At 43.1% G+C, this 18,847-nt stretch overlaps 1 protein-coding gene across 1 annotated transcript; it reads right to left on the bottom strand.

Moving 5' to 3' along the window:
- Positions 1–16,008, bottom strand: LOC308144724 (metal transporter CNNM1-like; the record flags this gene model as incomplete). Its single annotated transcript, XM_080515904.1, is given in 12 exon segments — positions 1–80; positions 731–835; positions 1,645–1,749; positions 2,647–2,932; positions 4,654–4,799; positions 5,303–5,393; positions 5,649–5,818; positions 6,017–6,157; positions 6,240–6,383; positions 14,466–15,941; positions 15,944–15,968; positions 15,970–16,008. Coding segments are annotated over 12 exon segments (2,808 nt in total), but the record flags the coding sequence as incomplete, so codon positions are not given.
- Between the last annotated feature and the right edge of the window lie 2,839 nt (positions 16,009–18,847).

The following is an 18,847-nucleotide window of genomic DNA, read 5'->3' as shown; positions in this document are numbered from 1 at the left end:
CTAGGTTTTCACCAGCGGCTGCTCTGAAACGTCCTCTGGTGTCTTTTCTCCTTCACGGGATTTTTTTCTTTTCTTGTGACCTGAGGACAGAAAAGACATATTACTAGAGAGAAATCGGAATAGCAGCTTTGTCTCCTGTCTAGATCTTTTTCTTATCAACTGTTCTGTCAGAGCTGACACACACACACACATGCAAAGTATGTGTGTGTGTCTATCTGAGGCCCTATTTACTCAACATTTCATGTGAAAAAGAAAAATGTCATATTTCCATGGCAACGTTTTGAAAACGATGTCCGTTTACACGGAAATGGCAGAAAACTATGTAGTTAGCATGGCAGGTCTCGTGTTGGCCTATAAACAGGACATTTTTGTGAAAACGCGCAAATTATGTGTTTTAACTTTAAACATTGTTGTGTAAACGGGGCCTTCGCTGTCCCCCTCTGTCAGCACACCTGAATATAATAACCGCGTCATCATCAAGCTTGTTATTGTAATTGCCTCTATGCAATCAGGTGTGTTTTAACTGGGAGTGACCTAAAACCTGCAGGACAATCTGCCTCCGGGGTTGGAATTGGACACTCCAGTCTTTATGGGCAAGGTGTGTGTGTGTGTGTGTGTGTGTGTGTGTGTGTGTGTGTGTGTGTGTGTGTGTGTGTGTGTGTGTGTGTGTGTGTGTGTGTGTGTGTGTGTGTGTGTGTGTGTGTGTGTGGAGTGTGTGAGTGTGACTGACTGAGTTTGAGCAGCAGCTTCTTGCCCAGCGTATCCTCCGAGCTGCTTAACGACAGGTTGCTGATGAAAGGCGACGTGTCCGTTTCCATGGGAACAGAGGCCACGTCTGAAAGACAGAGAGACTCATGAGTCCGTCCTTCATGAACAGTTCGAGGACAAATTAAACTCCTGTACTCTGATCATTCTCTGACACTCTGACACCTGCAGACTAACTCTTGTGATGATTTGAGGAAAGATTTTCACGAGAAGATAAAATTCAAATTGATGAAAATGTTGAGTTGTGGTTCATTTGAAAAGTAATAAAGTCTAATCCAATAGAAATACTTCAGTCAATAGATATCAACATTTTACTTGTATTTATTCAGCTTTAAACTTTTATTAACAGAATGTTTTGCCACATAGTTACTGGTTGACTGTTTGTTTCCGTTTTTTCAATAAATAAAAAACATAGTTTTTGATGAGAATTAATGCATTCTTGCAAAAACTAATTATATAACAATTTGCAATTTTTTTCTTTATAAAAAGCTGTGGATTTACAAACTGCCACAGCAGATAGTTTCAACCATTCCTGATGTTTTTCAGGGACAAAAGTAAGACTTTTTACCATGGAATAAGGCATCCATCTTCAGAAGTAATCTTTGTTCTTCATATTGAGCTTTACTATCAAAAGCTATAATTGTGGCTTATTTTCCACATACATTTCTATTAACCTCCATTGTTAGAAATGTCTAACTTTGAATAACATCAACCAGCTTTTGATTCATCTCATTACAGAAAGCTGGTTTTTAACTATTTCTGAAGATAAATTATAATATGTAGCCACTCCGTCTTTCAGCTCGGATTCCTGAGGGGGAAAAAAGAAAGCAGCAGTTTCTTTGCCACATTAAAAAAACAAAACAAATGAATGAAACAAACCAGCGTGTGCATCTGGCTCAGCTCTGTCCTCTCTGATGTAGGGAATCTCGTCCATCCTGAGAAATACAGAGTCGCTGGGGCTCTTCTGGCCGTCAGACTTGCTCCCTGCAACACACACACACACCCACAGTTAGGTGTTTCTAATTTCAAATAGAAATTTTCAAATTTCAAAGTGTAGGACTATTTATTTTTAGAGATAATCTAAGGATCCCTTTACATGACACCAGACTTGTTTCTTGAAAAATAACAGGTCAGACTACGACCCCCATTCAACGTTTCAAAAGAATAAGCTTTTGCGTTTTTGATTCAGAAAAGCGAAAGAACTATTTAACTACTTAACTATATTTAATGACAAATGTTTTGTGGTCACACTCATTTTTGTTGTCGCGTTAACGGGGGCCCGATTGAGCCGTTTGCTTGATAAATAGCTGCAGTGAAAGACGTCCGGATTAAAAATGTCTCAAAGAGACACTCAGGTTCAAATGCAACCACACTCCAACCTGCCTTCTCCATCTGTCAGCAGCTCGAGGAGCCACTCGGGATCCGCGTGGTAAAATCCCACCTCAGCGAGAGTTACATGAGCAAAAGTGCCCAATGCATCTGGAAAGTAAAGGATCAAGAGGCAGACTGCAGATTTATCCGCCGCTGGTGCCTGTTCATGCTGACTTCTCTGAAAATGAATGGAGCTACTTCATAGTGTCCGATAATGAAATATAAGATCGTTACGAGTATTGCTCGTCTGACTGATTGCAGAACTAATATGCACATGGCTGAATTCAAGCTGGAATTCGTGAACAAAACTGAAAGGCCGTCCTTTTCTTTTATTTATTTCTTCTATTTTTTAGAATTGAATCAAATAGGAATACAACATCAAAGATACAAACAACATATCAAGCCTGATTTGTTTAGATTTTGTGTAAAGGCTGCTACACCTTCCTGTGTTTCATAGCTGGCGGAGGTCAAGGGTCATGCTTAGATGGCAGACGTGTTTCAGGAACTCACGGACGATTCGGTTCTTCTCATTCAGCAGCGACGTGTTGTGCGGGACGCTGGACTGCTGCCCCCGGCTCCGGGCCGAACTGGGCCTGCCGAGCTCCCGGGGCGGGGGCATGAGGAGGGTGGTGCTGGCGGTGTGCCCGGGGGGCATCAGCGTGGCTGCCTGGTCAGTGGGCGGAGCCTCCGGGGTCGGGCTGTTAGCCTCGGCCAGCCGGGTGTCGGCGTCCGGCGTCTGAGGGGAGCTGTCCATCCGGGTGGCCGTCACCGCGTTCTGGTAGTGGCTCCGGGTAATCTGATGGAGGAGCAAAGACTTCTGGGTAATAGCGAGTCGTGGGAAATGTTCACGTCTTCGTGTTTCGGAATAACAGTGTCCTTTCTCGTTCTGGACCCACTTGATACCAAATGCAACTTTCACCAAGCCGAGCAGTTTGTCGGTGACATATATTTAGCAAAATTGATTGTCGAGGTGAAGTTTTACCAGCCTTAAACAGCAACAGTTTTCAAAATGTATCAAGAAGTCAGAACAGATCTGCTGGAAAGATCCAGAGCTTCTGGGACGACGACGTACTGCCCCGTGTCTTAATCCACTTGTTTATTGTGTGTCAGCAATCAGAGCTTCTTTCCTTTCTCGCTCAAACCAGGTGCCATCAGTGTTGTATCTCTCTCTCTCTTTTGTAACTTCCTTCAGGGTCTGAGTCTCTTGCCTTCATCACGTCTGCATCGAGTGGATTTATGTCTGCTTAATTTGATGGAGAATCTCTACACCCTCCTACCGGAACCAAGGTTTGTCCTCTCCTTTTCTCTCCTTCTATCCCCTAACACCAACCAGAACAGCAGAAAGTCAAATTGATGGCTTTTCTCTTTAAAAGTGCCTTGAAATGATGGTGTTGTTTTTGGTGCCATAGGAAGAAAAAATTTTTGACCAATGGAATGACAAGTTTAGCTTTATGATTTCTTTCAAATTACTTAATTCTGTATTTACAATCCATCTTGATATGTTTATTTTTCGTGGTGAGCAACAAATTGCTGTGAGAATCCAAAACATCCATCCATGCATTTTCTATACTGAGAGAGACGAAGAGAACCACACATGAATTAACACCTAACAAAGACAATTTAGGGTCATCAGTAAGCCTCACATGCATGTTTTCATACAATGAAAATAATGAGGAGTGTCTGGAGAAAACACACACATGCACAGTCCAGAACGCTCACCCTCCCTGAAGGGCCTTAATATTCAAGATCTTCTGCAGAAACACATTTTATGTAATCTTTTGTTATTTCCTGGTGAACAGATCTGACAAAAAGGAAGCATTGTGTTGCAGTGCCACCAGGTATTTTTCCTTTTTTTTTAAACGGGATTGTTGGCTGAAGAGAGCGGTAGCCATAGTGGCAAAGAGCTGGCTTTATGAGCGGAGGGGTGTGTGTTTGAAAGTTTAACTGTGAGGCCACTAACTCAAGAAAACACTCGGTATGTGCTGCACAGTCACAATGCAGAGAACTAATTATACTGTGACTATATATGACAAATATATGACTCTTTTTCAGTATCATGTCCTTTCTGTTTACGGGTGGGTCCGAAGCTTCTTGGTCGGAAAGGAAATGACATCACCTCTTTCCGCGCCTCCTCATTTATGGAATGTTTTTTGTAAAGGGGCAGTTTAATTAGGGCCAAACTTTTTAGCGAAAAGATTGATCTGAGTGACGCGGTGATCAAACCTTTGTTGGAAGCCATTTCACCCGTGCAGCCAGTTGGTTATGACTCTTACCTGCCGTGCGGGGAAACCAGGGTTTGATCCCTCATTGTTGCATTCATTTATTGAGATGCGTTTAGTTAATTTTAAAGATGCAGTTTTGTTTATTCTTTTTGGGATTTTTTTGATTTTAGAACCGCCATTCACTTTCAGTGTTGAAGGTTGCCAACTCGTGACTTAAGCTATCGATTGCATTTAATTTTTGAAAACAAAGTTAAAAACAGACTGTGCTACTTTCTGAGTGAGCTTGAGGCGTCACCTTGATGACCTGGAGATGTGTGAGTTGTCGGACAGAGTAGTCAGGCAGGTAGACGTTCCCACCTCCATTCAGTTGCCCCATACTGCCCCCGTATAGCATGGACTCGGAGCGGTCCAGACCACTGCTGCGAGAGGGGGATCTGTGGACTGCAGGGGGAAGAACGAGACGTGAAGCAGCTCAATCCTCTCACTCCCCTCATTCATTCATCTGTTATAGATATACAATCATATAAATCATTCCAATGGGTATAATAATAAAGAAACTCCTATATCATATTTTAAGAGGCTCGTGTGTCTATTTTCATATGATGGTAGATACAAATCAGCCATAACATTATGTAACACTACAAGACAAACAAATAGATCTCACTGTTTTATTGTGCAACAAAACCATATCTTAATATGCATTCCATGGTATTTCCCTTCATGTTAAAATTTTTCAAGAAATGCAAGTCAAACATGTCTTAGTTACTGTCACATTAAACACACATCAAAGCATCTTCACCTTCAGGCGTTCAGTCAGAACGGTTGTGGGACTGATATGATATTGTGATCATCATGTTCTGGCTGATTGTTGCATACATTTTTTTTATTTTTTTTGGTGATTCTTCTGGTTTGTCCTTTTTAAGTATAATGTAAAGTGTGTGTACCTGTAGGCATGATGGCTGGAACCCCAAAGTAAGAAAAGGCTCCATTCTCAAACTTCAACGCTTCTTTACCGAACTCCACCTCGACTCGACCCTGAGGAACCAGAGACACAGACACACACACACACACACACACACACACACACACACACACACACACACACACACACACACACACACACACACACACACACACACACACACACACACACACACACACACACACACACACACACACACACACACACACACACACACACACCAGACACAAAGAGAGTGTTCTCTTGGCTCTGCTGGGTATTCTGACTGTGGTCTGGACACCGTCTTGGTTTTGGATTGTTTGACATACCTGCAGCAAAAGGATGAAGTAGTCCACCGGCTTGTTGCGCTGAAACAGGAAGTGCTGCTGCGCTCGCTTGTTCTTCTCATCGAACTTGAGCTCCTGAACCACGCTGGGATGTTTGATGAGCCGCAGTAAAATCTTCTCTGAGATGTGAGCCGGTTTGAAGGGCTCCACCTCTGATACAGTATAAACACACACCCCCCCCCCCCCCAAAAAAAAATTACATTTAATTTAAGAATTTTCAAAGAATTACAAGAATCAGTTTTCAGCACAAACACAGATGTGTTATACAAGATATAAAGAAAACTGGACGCATACATTATACAGTTTAGAAACCGACCGTTTCTCAGAGCAGTGATCTGATTGGCTGGTACCTGTGGACAGGAAGCGGTGCGTCGCCAGAAGGAGCTGAGGGGAAATGTTCACTTTCATCTCGTTCTCGGACAGTTTGAAGATGGAAAAGTCCTGCAGCTTCCTCTCGTGGTGGGAAACCCTCCGCTTGGAACGGTTGTCCGCTGAGACACACAGACCAATGAGATCAAGACTCTCTTGTTTCATTCGCTGCGTTAGAAGGAAAGTGTGTGTCAGGATACGTACTGTAGAGGTCCGTCTCATCCAGGATCTCTGACTTGATGATTTCCTCGATGACGTCCTCCAGGGTGACGATGCCCATGACTTCATAGAAAGGGTCCCCCTCTCCCTCGTTGTTCACACGCTGCACAATGGCGAGGTGGGATTTCCCTGGATAGGAAGGGTCAGTGCAACAGCTCAGCTTCAGTTCTTAAAGGATTTCAGTATGGACCGAAACATCAGGGGAAAAAAAGGAAAGCTGACCAAACAAATCTGAAAAAGACCCCGACACAAAAACGTGTGATGCAGTACAGTTGTCACAAATTCACGAAACACCTATATCAACAAATTCATTGTGCATTCTCTGATTTGCTAAACAACATTGGGAAAATTTTCCCAAATTTCAACACTTTTACAATAAATCTCCATTGTTCCTGTCATAATTTGTTGTGATGCTGTGTTTTTTTTCCATTATTGGTTATATGGGTTCTGTTGTCCTCGGCTGTATGGGATGGTGATTGTATTTTTGTTCTTATCTGGTTTTTCTGTGTGTTTAGTTTTTCTTTATTTTTTCTTTATTTTCGACTTGTTGTCTCCCTTTGTTTATGGCCCATTTTGGATACTGACATAGTGTGAGTGCGTTCTTGATGTGTTTGTCCTCCTCCTGTCTGTCGATTTCATCTGTTATGATACTGGCCACTTGTAACATGTGTTCTAATATCCAAAGGAGGCACTGGATGGGTGTTGTCTCGTCTTTGGTAAATGTTCATGTCCAGAAAAGAAGGGGTCCTGTTTGTTTCTTCTTCATGTGTGAATTGTATATTTTCAGTGTTGTTCAGATGGTCTGTGAGTTCTTGTGTGTGTCCAGTTTTTTATTATTTCCAGGATGTCCTCTACGTATCTTTTCCAGAGAGCGGGTCTGCAGTGTGTGGGACTGTGTGGATGGCTTTAGTTTAGATCCTCCGTGAGAAAAACTGCTGATTATTGCAGATATTGGATTTCCTATCTGTCGGGCTGGTCATCTGATAAAGACCGACACGTAATCACGTCAGATGACACTGAGGAAGACAGCAGATGCAGCCGAAACACGTCAGCAAGGTAAAAACATCCTGCTTTACTTGTCAGCAAAAACAGAAACAATAAAATACCTTTAATTATGACAAAATGAACGTAATTCAGTTCAAAGATTAACAAATTAATTCAATTTTATTTATATAGAGCCAATTACAGAATGGCTATCTCATGCTTCCCTTATAAACAAACACTTGGACGAAAATTGTAACCGATCCAGACAAAGAGGTGGCAGATTTCTGCTAAAAAGGACAGAAAAGGACAGGTCAATATCTCCATCTCTAGCGTGAACGTTCGGCAATGGTGAGTGTGAACCTGCATTGTGAACATATTAGTCTGAAAACTGAATCGATGTGCACAGTTCCGCCCGGAAATGGCCCAGATCAGATTATGCCCTGTGAGTATTAATTACATCATTTTGTGTTATTGATTTCTCTCCGCCAACAGGAACTATGTGATTGAATTAACCACCATGCCAGATAGGATCACACTTTGTACTCCAAAGCGAAATAACAATCTGACTTTGAAAGGGCGACATGTTTGGATTTCACTCACCGCAGGAAAATAAATACACAAGACATAAAGTCCACATAATCTGATGTTGTGTATCTGTACACAGAACAGTGTGCCCTGCGTTTCAGGCACACAAATCCCAGTACGCAGTGTTTTCCAGAGAGATTGTTTGATTTGAAATTAGTGCCTGGGATTAGGTTGGAGTGAACCTGCTTAACCGTGTTTGTGTGACTCATCCTGAGTGGGAGTGGAGCTCAGCACTCTCATGTAGAGTGGATGGCGCAGCAGGAGCTGAATGGAGTGGGTGTAAAAACGAGGGGAGGGGTAAACACGATACTGTGGATGTAAAAACACAATCCATCATGTGACACAAACAAAACAGGCTGCAGCGTTTCCCTCTGTATTTCCTCCCAGAATGATGAGCGTGTGCACTCAGGTGAAATGCTGGGGCGTCTCCGCAGATAATTGGTGTGATTAATAATGCATACACCAAATACGTGCAACGCCTGTTCAGAAAGTGGATTTCATGTAAATGCAACAGAGAGGTTTGTATGCATGTGGGCCAGGATTGTGACAGAGAGCACACTGGACCTCCACAATGGGAGGAATCATCAGGTGTGAACTGGCTCGTGCAAAAAATTCAAAACTTCACGCTCAGAAAATGCATTCACACGCGTGCACACCAAAGTGGTAGAAAACAGAGCGAATGTTGTTTGCTGCTCGTCCTCCGCAGTCTGGCTCCAGTTCAGCTCTCCGCCTGCCAACTACCTCAGGCACACACCGAGGCACAGCCATGCACAGAGCTGGGAAGTGTTCACCATTCGGTGCAGCTAATCAGGTCAGGCAGACTTCCACTGGGCTGAGACAGACTCACATGCTGAACATTTTCCTCGGAATTAATTTTTAATTCAAATCACTTTGTTCCAGTTCGGTCTGGTTTCCTTTCAACCGTCTCCTCTGCTTGCTCATCTTGAACTGTTCTTTTTTATTTTCTCTCTCTCTATAAAAGTGTTTTGAAATGATTGTGTTGAATAGGGTGCTCAACGAATAAAATTGAATTGAAATGAAAGAGATCCATTGTTACTTCTTGGCTTTTGCATCATGTCAACATGAGCGGCATTAAACTCAATTCAGTGGTTACACTGTACTGAGATCCAAAGGTCCAAATCAGCCAGGAATAAATGTGAGAAGGCAACTTTCCAATACGGGTCATGTGAGGAACCGTTTACATGACGATTTCCAGTAAAAAAGGGAAAACTTCCATTACGGTTTAAGTGTTCACGTACACGAAAACGTTGCTTGGAGAGTATTTTTATTCATCCATCCATTCCAAACACCGCCTCATGTGGATGATAGGCCAAAAACAGCACGTTTAGGTTAACCGGTTTCATGGTGTGGACGGCCCCTAAGTCAAAACTGAAAAAAAACCAACCCAACAATGCGTAACTCACTGTAGCGGCTTAGCATCTATCTTTCCACCAACAAAGTCCCGGCCTATCAATGGGCTAAACCGGTGCTGAGCTGGCCCCACATTGTTGCTGGGCCAGAGCGGGGCCGGAGAGGGGGAGGACACATCATCAGCTGTGGCCGGAGTTATCTCTACCTACGAGGTGGAAAAGATTCTGAACCGGCATTCTGAAATCTACAGCGAACACGGAGTCCCGCAGTGGTTATAGAGAAAAAAATAATAACAACGCTCCGGCGCTGTCACACAAAGTCATCACATATGTAATTTAGAAGCAGCTTTCCATCGTCATTTTCTTCACGCTTTTCATCACGACATCATTGTAACTAACTTTACTCCCAGGCGTTAACGACTGCAGGCTGAGGTCTGCATGAGGCTGCGTTGCACCATGATGAAGCCATACTTTTCATTCATCAGCAACTAGAAAACAAATTATATACTACTGTAAATGAAAGCTTGGATATTTCTTAGCCATACAATGTGTCTTTGAATGACGCTTCATGTGAAAGAGAACACAGGGTGTTTACGCAGGTTGCCTTTGGAAACGGCTGTAGAGCTGCGTTCTATCATTCTACACCTCCATTCCTCCTGATGTTGAGGCATTTGATTCAGACACGTCCAGAAATAGGAGCAGAAATTCACAATGTAATGCCTAAATGTTGACATATAAGCTCCCAGCTCATTCACGCCTTATTATTATTATTATTATTATTTTTCTCTCTGGCCACTCCAGGGCTCTGGACTAAAGCAAGACAAACGTGAAAAAAAAACCCCTACAGAGCGACGAGGAGACTCAATGTTTTCTGTCTCTTTGCTCTGCATCCGAGGTTCAGGCCAGACGAGATGGAGCGACCCGGACCAAACTGATGAATATAGTCCGTCTCCTCGTTCCTGTACGTGCGCGACATTGGTGAACTCAGTGACGTACAACGTTTTGGAGTTATGCAATGACGTGGCTCTCACTTGGCTCCGTTGACAATGGAAGAAACAACTGGTTCTTTGGTGGTGCTCATTTGAGAGCCGGCCCTGAACTAGCTCCTGGTTCTTTCAGGTGAACAGGCCCTGTGTGTGTCAATGGACTCCCGAAGGTCTCGTGAAGGCTGCAATGCAACCAGTCCGCCATGGTTGTGAAAGAGGGAGGACAAAAGCTCAGCAGTGATAGTAAAAGTGGGTCATCTGTTCATTATCAGATGCTTTAGCTCAAACTCCATAAAATCTAATACTGAGGCTGAGACTCAGCCGTCGGTCAAATGGACCAAATGTGTAAAAAGTGGCACCACAATTGAACAGATGGCAGAGTGACAAACTGAAAATACAGCACAATGAATATTTAATCATCTGTCTCCTGGGGGACAGTGCAGGGATGAGAGCCAAAAGAGAGAGGGAAAGCAGTGGAAGGGGCGTTTCATATAACTCAATTCCTGAGCGATGCCCGTGTTTCTCTACTTTAATCACTTCTGACAGCCCATAAAAGATGGTAAAGGATCCGTTACGGTGACAGATGCAAACGTTTCATGTCTCAGTTGAGACTTTCGGGCTGATAAAATCGGACCTATTGTTGAACTGTTGGTGAAAGACACATCCTTCGCCAGCTCTGGTGGATCATGTCGGATCGGTGTGTGATGCTCACGCTCACCTTCCCATCAGTCTACGCAGCGGCACTCTCTGGCACGGGGAAGGTTTTTTCCCCGTTCTCGCACACTGCTGCTGCCGTTAGCTCACAGCGGGGAAGCCGTCGCTCGGCCAGCTTCATTGTGCCAGACGCTCTGCTTTGTATTCAGGCCAAAGAGCCTCTCTGTGGTCTCAGCACACCAGCAGGCTGGCTGCGACTCGCTTTCACTAACTTCTGCCAGGATGGGGTACAGTTCTCCTCGCAGTTGTAGCTTGTTTCCCATCCATAAACCTCCACTGGAGCCAACAGGCCTCCTTGATACTTTGCTTTTCAAATATAGAGTAAATCAGGGGTCGATAGTTTAGTTTACGTTGAGGCCAGTTCTGCTCAATATCTCTAAATAGAAGACAGTTTTATAGGTCAAATTTTCTCTGATATATCAGCAAAGTTCTTGGATTTCTCTCCATGTTTTTTTTTTTTGTAATAACACTGACTGAATCTTTGTGTTTAAGCTGGTTTTGAACCCTCCTCTGGTTCGAGGACTTGCGTTGCTCCTTTCTCCCTTGCTTTTTTTTTCAGTTAATATAAATATCAAAAATATCCGTCATCCATGGACACTGACACTCGCTCTTTAACAGGATATGATCATTTTCTTTATTTCTACAGTTCATTTTCTTCTACTTTCACACTGAAATTGGCAAAGATCAGAATTACAGCTATGGGAAGTAGAGTCAAATCCACCACATTCACCTTCTGCAAGCAGCTTTTTGAACAAGAAAAAGTCGTCACGAATGAAGGAAGCCAATAATTTCATGAATGCACACATTCTATTGCTGTTGACCTCACGGATAACTTCCAATCATTTGTTGTTTTTTCATTTGTAATAAAATTAACGTAACACGAATTAATTTAGTATTGTGGTCGAGACAATCCAAAAGTATGAGGTTTAAGGAAACGTGATGTTTTGAGATTGTACTTTATTTTCCACCCGGGGTCTTTCCTAATTTTTAGTTTCACGCTACTAGTATTAATTTGCTCTATACATTCAGGTTGAGGGTCTTTTTTCTTTTTTTTTTTTTTAGATTTGTGGATTATTATGATGTGAATTTGTTACGGCCCATTGTCCATGTAACGGGTCTGTGTGTTGAGGAGATTTCCTTGACTGATGTGAGCTGGTTACTACAAGAAGCAGGTAAACACTGCAAAGCTGCTGCTGCAGGAGTCTCAGTGAAATGAATGAAAAGGTCGGCATTTCTTCTGCCGCAGTGCATGCACGTGCTGCTACGGGGGGGGGGGGGGGGGGGGGGGAGAGAACACTGATGGCACCTGGTTCGCCTCCATTACACTAATACCAATAATAATCCATCTTAAGCCCAGAAAAACATTAAAAAAATATATAGTGGATGTATATAAATATTTGCATGTTTTGGAGTTATTTTCATTGGATTCATCAGTTTTATCCTTGCTGTTGATGCGGGACACACTGTTTAGTGATTACAGTTCCAGACTATAAATAAAAGAGCTGTGGAGTGTCTCCTGTCAGCAGGTCAAGGTGTCCTCCTTTGTTTACCTCCCTCTCCTCCCGTCCTCGCCACACACACAAACTGCTGACTGTGCAGCATCACAGAGCAAGCAGGAAGGCAACGATAAGCAGCGAGGTTCGCCATTGGCTGGATGGCACCCCACCCTTTTCACAGAGACACAGGAGCACCAGCTGACTGCATGCAGGATTTTGGTGGGGGGGGGGGCTCTGCAGCAGCACTGCAAAGCCTGTGTGACACAGAAGGAGGGCTGAGCCACCCGCACGGCTCCCTTCCAGCTCCAATTTGTAAAGACACACATTTGCATTCCCCGACGTATCCCACAAAAACCCTCCTGGTAAAGACCCAAAGGAGGCCTTGTTTCAGGGTATTCACAGAGCTGGGAATTTATGACTGGGAAGTGGGAAACTTCCAGCGTCTGAGTAGGACACCTGAACAGGCTCCAGGTTTAAAAAAAACAAAACATCCAGAAAGCATCAGACCAGACAGTTTTGTGATTTGCCACCAATAAAATATGCCTGGAGCTGCTAACACAGTTTCAAAAATTTCACATATGCAGTTTTGAAACAAAATGTGTATCTTATGCTGCATACATGAGGTTTCAATTACAATTTTGGATGGTAAACATGTTATTACATTTTTGACTGTTTTGTACCTGATTTTAACACTTTTATATTTGATTTCCAGCACTTTTGGAATAGTATTAAATAGAAATACCGGTACTCAATTAATCCCAGAGGGGATTTACTTTCAGCATTACTCCACACTGAATAAATAAAACAAAAGTTGAATATCAAATCTGATAAAAAATTAAATAAGTGATTATTTGTACAAGGCTTAACAGTGACAAATATAAGAATTGAAAGATTTAAATGAACTAAAAACACATTGTTTACAAGTAGAAGTTATAGAGGCTTATGGCCATAGGAAGGAAGGACATTCTATCCATTTTAACCATTTTATCTCTTTTCACAGAACTTTTGTTTGTTTTGTTTTTGTTTTTTCCCTTTTAGAAATTCTAGTCATTTTAGTATTATTTTCTCAATTTACTTAGTGGGCCTTTTAGAAGCCTTTTTCATTCGAGAGATAGAAAAAAAAATCATTTTGAAAATGACAGGTGTGTAAATAAAATACAAAAATAAATTCAGGCATAGTTTAGTGAAAGCTTCAGGGAGATTTCTGTGTTATCAACAGAAAAAATACGAGAAACACTGCTTCACATGGCTCTTAAAAACTTCCCATTTTGCCAAAATAAGCATCAATTAAGTGAACTGACAAGTTCCAAAGTCAAAAGTTTCTCAGTTACTTGATTAATTTAATCTTTGTTTAACCGGGTTATGAACACATTCTTAACAAAAATGCAACATTTAGTTTGCTTCTTTTTTTAAGTTATGTGGAATATAGAAGTAAAATGTTACTTTAAATGCTTCTATCAATAAGAAGCTGGTAACTAGTTACGATTTTGAACCAAGTTCCTCAGTTACAGTTACTCAGTGATCGGCTGGATGAAATTGCGCTGTCTCCTTCTGTCCAAGCAGCACTGTTACTATTCTTCATTACTCCTCTTTCCCAAATATAGCATGCCCTATTCGTCCTGAACTGACTCCGGGTGTTTCACTAAGTAGCATTAACATGTATCCAAAGTGGCTCACATCAGCATTAACGCCTTTAAACAAATTTCTGTATGGTGGCTTTGTAGCTGCTGTTTCTCGTAGTAATTCAGTCACAGTTCCTTTCAAAAAGAACAAACGTGCAGATTTTATAGCATGGATTTCAAACATAAGGTCTGCAGACCAAAAGAGGCTCAATCTGGTCAATGACATGACGGAAGCAAAAACAGAAAACAGACTTTTTGACAGTATTGTTTTTCTGTTTTTGATGGTTTTTTGTTTTGTTTTGTTTTGTTTTGTTTTGTTTTGTTTTGTTTTGTTTTGTTTTGTTTTGTTTTGAAATAGAATGTTTAACAAAGCACTGAGGCCAAAACTAGCACCATCCCTAAAAAACAGTAACGCTGTAAAGTATAATTGTAGATCATTTTTTTCTGCTCTGACCTTTCTTGAACTCCTCCAGCATGGCGTCCAGCTTGGTGTCGTTGAAGACGCAGTGCAGCGGGTGCTTGTAGAACTGAGTGATGGTCTTCAGCGGGGTGCAGTCGTCCGGGTCCACGAAGGCCAGGTCCTTGACGAACAGGATGTCCACGATGTTGGACCTCTCGTTCTCGAACACGGGGATCCGGGTGTAGCCGCTCTGCATGATCTCAGTCATGGTGTTGAAGTCCAGCACCGCGTCCGAGGTCAGCATGAAGCAGTCGGTGAGCGGCGTCAGGACGTCCTCCACCGTCTTGGTGCGCAACTCCAGCGCGCCCTGGATGATGTTCAGCTCCTCCTTCACCAGGTCGTGGTATGGGTCCGTGACGCGCAGCATCTCCAGCAGCTTCTCCCGGGTGTAGAAGTTGGAGATCTCCTGGTTCAGGATGAGATCCAGCAGCTTGCTGATGGGGTAAGAGATGGGGAACGAGAGCACCATCAGCAGCCGCGTCACCCAGATGGTTTTGGACGCGATGGCGAGACCGTGGCGCGACGCCACGGAGTGCGGGAGGATCTCCCCAATGAAGAAGATTCCGAAGGCGCAGATGACCGTGGAGAGCCAGGTCATGCCCAGGATCTGGCACATCCATACGGCCAGCGACGCGTTGATGATGGCGGTGCCCAGCAGCAGGGTGCACAGCACGTAGTTCCCATGCCGACGCACGGATTCGATCTTCCGCGCGTAGTTTTGCTCCGTGTCGGTACCGCTGTTCTGCAGCACCTGCAGCTCCACCGGGTCCAGGGCCAGCAGGCTCAGGTTCAATCCGCTGAAGAGCGCCGAGAGCCCAAGCAGCAGCACCGACACCAGCACCTGCAGCCACAGGTCCGGAGCCGCGGAGCGCTCCGCCACGGCCACCCAGAAGTCCCGGGTACGGTAGTGCTCCCACTTGGAGCCGTCGAAGGCGCACATGGAGTAGTACTTCACCTTCTCTCCCCGGCGCAGGTCTTTAGCCAGCAGCTCCACCAGCACCGAGTTCTGGCTCGAGGCGGACTTGAAGGAGCCCAGTACCTCGATGTCGGACGTCCGGGCGGTCTTGTCCATGCACATGTTCCTCTTGGGGTGAACCTGTCCCTCCCTCCCGGGACTCGGCTCCTCGATGAAGGCGATCCAGGGCGCGGCGTTGTTGGCGCGCGTCCCCGCGGTGCGGTTGAGCCTCTGCGGGGAGGTGGAGTAGTAAACCCGCAGCATGAAACGAGTCCCCTCGGTGGCTTTCAGCACCCCGTCCCGCACGGACAGCTCCGCCCCGGTGTCCTCGGGACGAAAGCCGAGCAGCGCGCACGCCGGGGCGGGAAGCAGGGAGCAGGAGAGGAGGGAGAGAAGGAGCAGTAGCCGGGGCAGGGAGCGCGGAGCCCCGCCGGCTCCAGCTCCGGCCCCGGTACAGTACCGCACCGCCGCAGCCTCCGCAGCCATGATGCGGTGTGAGGAGCGGGGAGCACCAGATCACGTGCTGCTGCCGCTGCTGCGTGGGTTCCGGTCCATGTTGTGCGGGGAAGGAGGGACCAGTGATGATCAGTGATGGAGGGGGGGGGGGGGGGGGGGGGGGGGGGGTCAACCGCGGGAGGAAGGGGTCTTTAAATGGGGTCTGACAGCTCCGCCGGCTGGGATCTAACTTTCTAACAATAACCTGCACACGAGTTTCACTGTTTGCTGTGATCCGGAACTCCGTCTTTCTGTTTATCATCATGTTTATTTGTGAATCAACCTGCTGCTCTGGAGCGGCTCCACGAAGCTTTCAGAATATGTAAACATGTAAACAAACATTCTGTTTCTTCATTTTATCTGCATACCACACTGATTTTCAAAAATAGTCCAATCTCCAGGCTAAAAGCAGCTAAAACAGTCAGATACGCTAAAAAAAAAAAAAAAAAAAAAAAACGGATTAAATGGCTCAAACGGAGAAGAAACAGTCAAAGTAAAATCACTTAAATAGCGAGAATAAAATTCCTACAGAAGCTAAAAAAAAATTTTAATCATAAAGAGTAAATCAAAATTGTACTTCATGAATGCTACTCAGTTTTTGTATCTATAGCAAATTTCTTGAGTTTTTTTTTTTTTTTTCTCATTTTGACATAAACAGCCCTTTTGGTCCATCAGGTTCCAGACCCCTGGTCCAAATAAATCACGGGTGTGAAAGATGTGGCCTGCGGACCAAAACCGGTGACATATAAACTTTGCCCAAAAAACCAAAATTGAATTTGTATAACCTTTATTCTCTTCATGAAAATATTTTAGGGGAAATATCACAGAATAGTTTTTCATGCGATCAATTTTGGTCCGTATCAAAACCCACCATGCCTGGACTTGTCAAATCTGGACCAGATAATCCTACAGATGCCAACGAGTCATAAAAACATAGTCTCTGATCTGTGAACCCTTCATTTGATCTGTGGAAACTCAAATAATAACGTTTGATAGACGAAATCCTAAAATTTGCTTGCTTTTGGCAGCCCTCTGGTGGTCAGTGGGTCCCGATGCGTCGAGCCTGTTGGTCAGTAAAATCTACTTTACATCACATCACGTCGACCCTTCAACCTGTTGCTACAAGACAAAGGTCTCCCAAGGTCCTGGAGACCAAGGGCAGACAAATAGTACAATGATTTTCAGCAAACAAATAATTCTATTGTTTATTCAAACTCCCAAAGATACGTGCTTCTTTATGTTGAGTGACTGCAATTCTTGTTGTCCTATATATCTATATATATATACATACACACACACACACACACACACACACACACACACACACACACACACACACACACACACACACACACATATATAGTAGTGTATAATGTGAATATCAAAGGAAGTTGATTGAGCGTTTACTGACAATATTATCAAGAGGAAGCATATATCATGTGAAAAGCACAGGTCCCAATACAGAACCAATGTTTAGCTTTAGTCTGAGCTGAGGAGTCATTAACATGAACGAAGTGGAACCTGTCTGATAAATATGATGGAAACCACTTCAGTGCGTAACATTTAACACTGATGATATGTTCTAGTGTCTGTATTGGGATGTTATAATCAATAGTATGAAATGTAGAGTTTCATCTTTCTGTTAAACCCCATATTCAAAAATAACACAATAAACGCCCCTAAAATGGGAAAAAAGCAGCTACATTCAGACACCTTTTTTGTTTCTTCTCTGGTGAGTAAATATGTTTTAGTATACATACATACATGCATACATACAGACAGACAGACAGACAGACAGACAGACAGACAGACAGACAGACAGACACAAATAACCTTCAGTTAAATATCAATACACAGTGAGTGATTTGTGTTCTCTACATGATGTACTAAATGATTCCAGCTGGTTCAATGTTTTTGAAGAGAAGGTTATATTAAACCCCTTTGAAGAGCATTTTTGAGTGAGCTTGTGCGTTTTTATTGAGCTTTTAATAAGCAGCAGCTCCCTGAGGCCACTTCAATTCATCAAGAAGCTTAATTTGGAGATGAGTCTGTAAAAAAAAAAAAACATCATTCATTACACAACAGCTTTCATCTATATAAAATACATGCAGCGGTCTTTAACATATTATTTTAACTTATTTATTTGATTCTCAGTTAAAATGGACAAATATAAAGAATAGTTTGGTTTATTGAGGCAGATGATGTATTTACATGTTGCATCTCAGGGGATTTACACTCAACATTTAACTGGAAGGATGAATCCAGCTTTAACATTAGCAACCCCAATCTTTTCTTGAAATGTTCTTGTAACGTGTATTATTATTATTATTATTATTATCATCATCATCATCATCATCATCATCATCATCATCATCATCATCATCATCATCATCATCATCATCATCATTATTATTATTATGTTTATCCTCCAAATAACAGATTTAACAGTACAGACAATGGACAGATAAAGTCAGCGGTACAATTTGCTTTAATCTTCTGTGTATGTTTATGGTTGAGTTGATCAATTTATCAACCCAAGCTCAAACAATAAACAGCATATGCAGTTCAAAGTATGTCCACATGGTGACAGTAGTACAAAGGATATCAGAGGCAGAGACGTCCACAAAGTGAAACAAATCACTCAACACACTGAAGTAAAATACTGTATACCTCATACTCATTACCTTAAGCTAAGACAAGCAGATTATTATTTTTTTACTTAAAACCCGTCCAATTTAAATAATTTTTATTTCTTTCATTTCTTTTATTTCTTTGTAAAGCACTGTGAATTGCCCTGTGTCTGAGTGGTGCTCTGTAAATACATTTACCTTGCCTTGCATTCTCTTCAATATTATTCACATTTATACTACAAAGCTGCTCGGAGCCTCTGAAAACACAACTTTTTAAGAACGGCCCCCAAGGTAGA

Source organism: Blennius ocellaris (genome assembly GCF_963422515.1).
Source record: "Blennius ocellaris genome assembly, chromosome: 3".
NCBI lineage: Eukaryota > Metazoa > Chordata > Actinopteri > Blenniiformes > Blenniidae > Blennius > Blennius ocellaris.
This window is presented reverse-complemented; position numbering and strand designations above follow the sequence as displayed.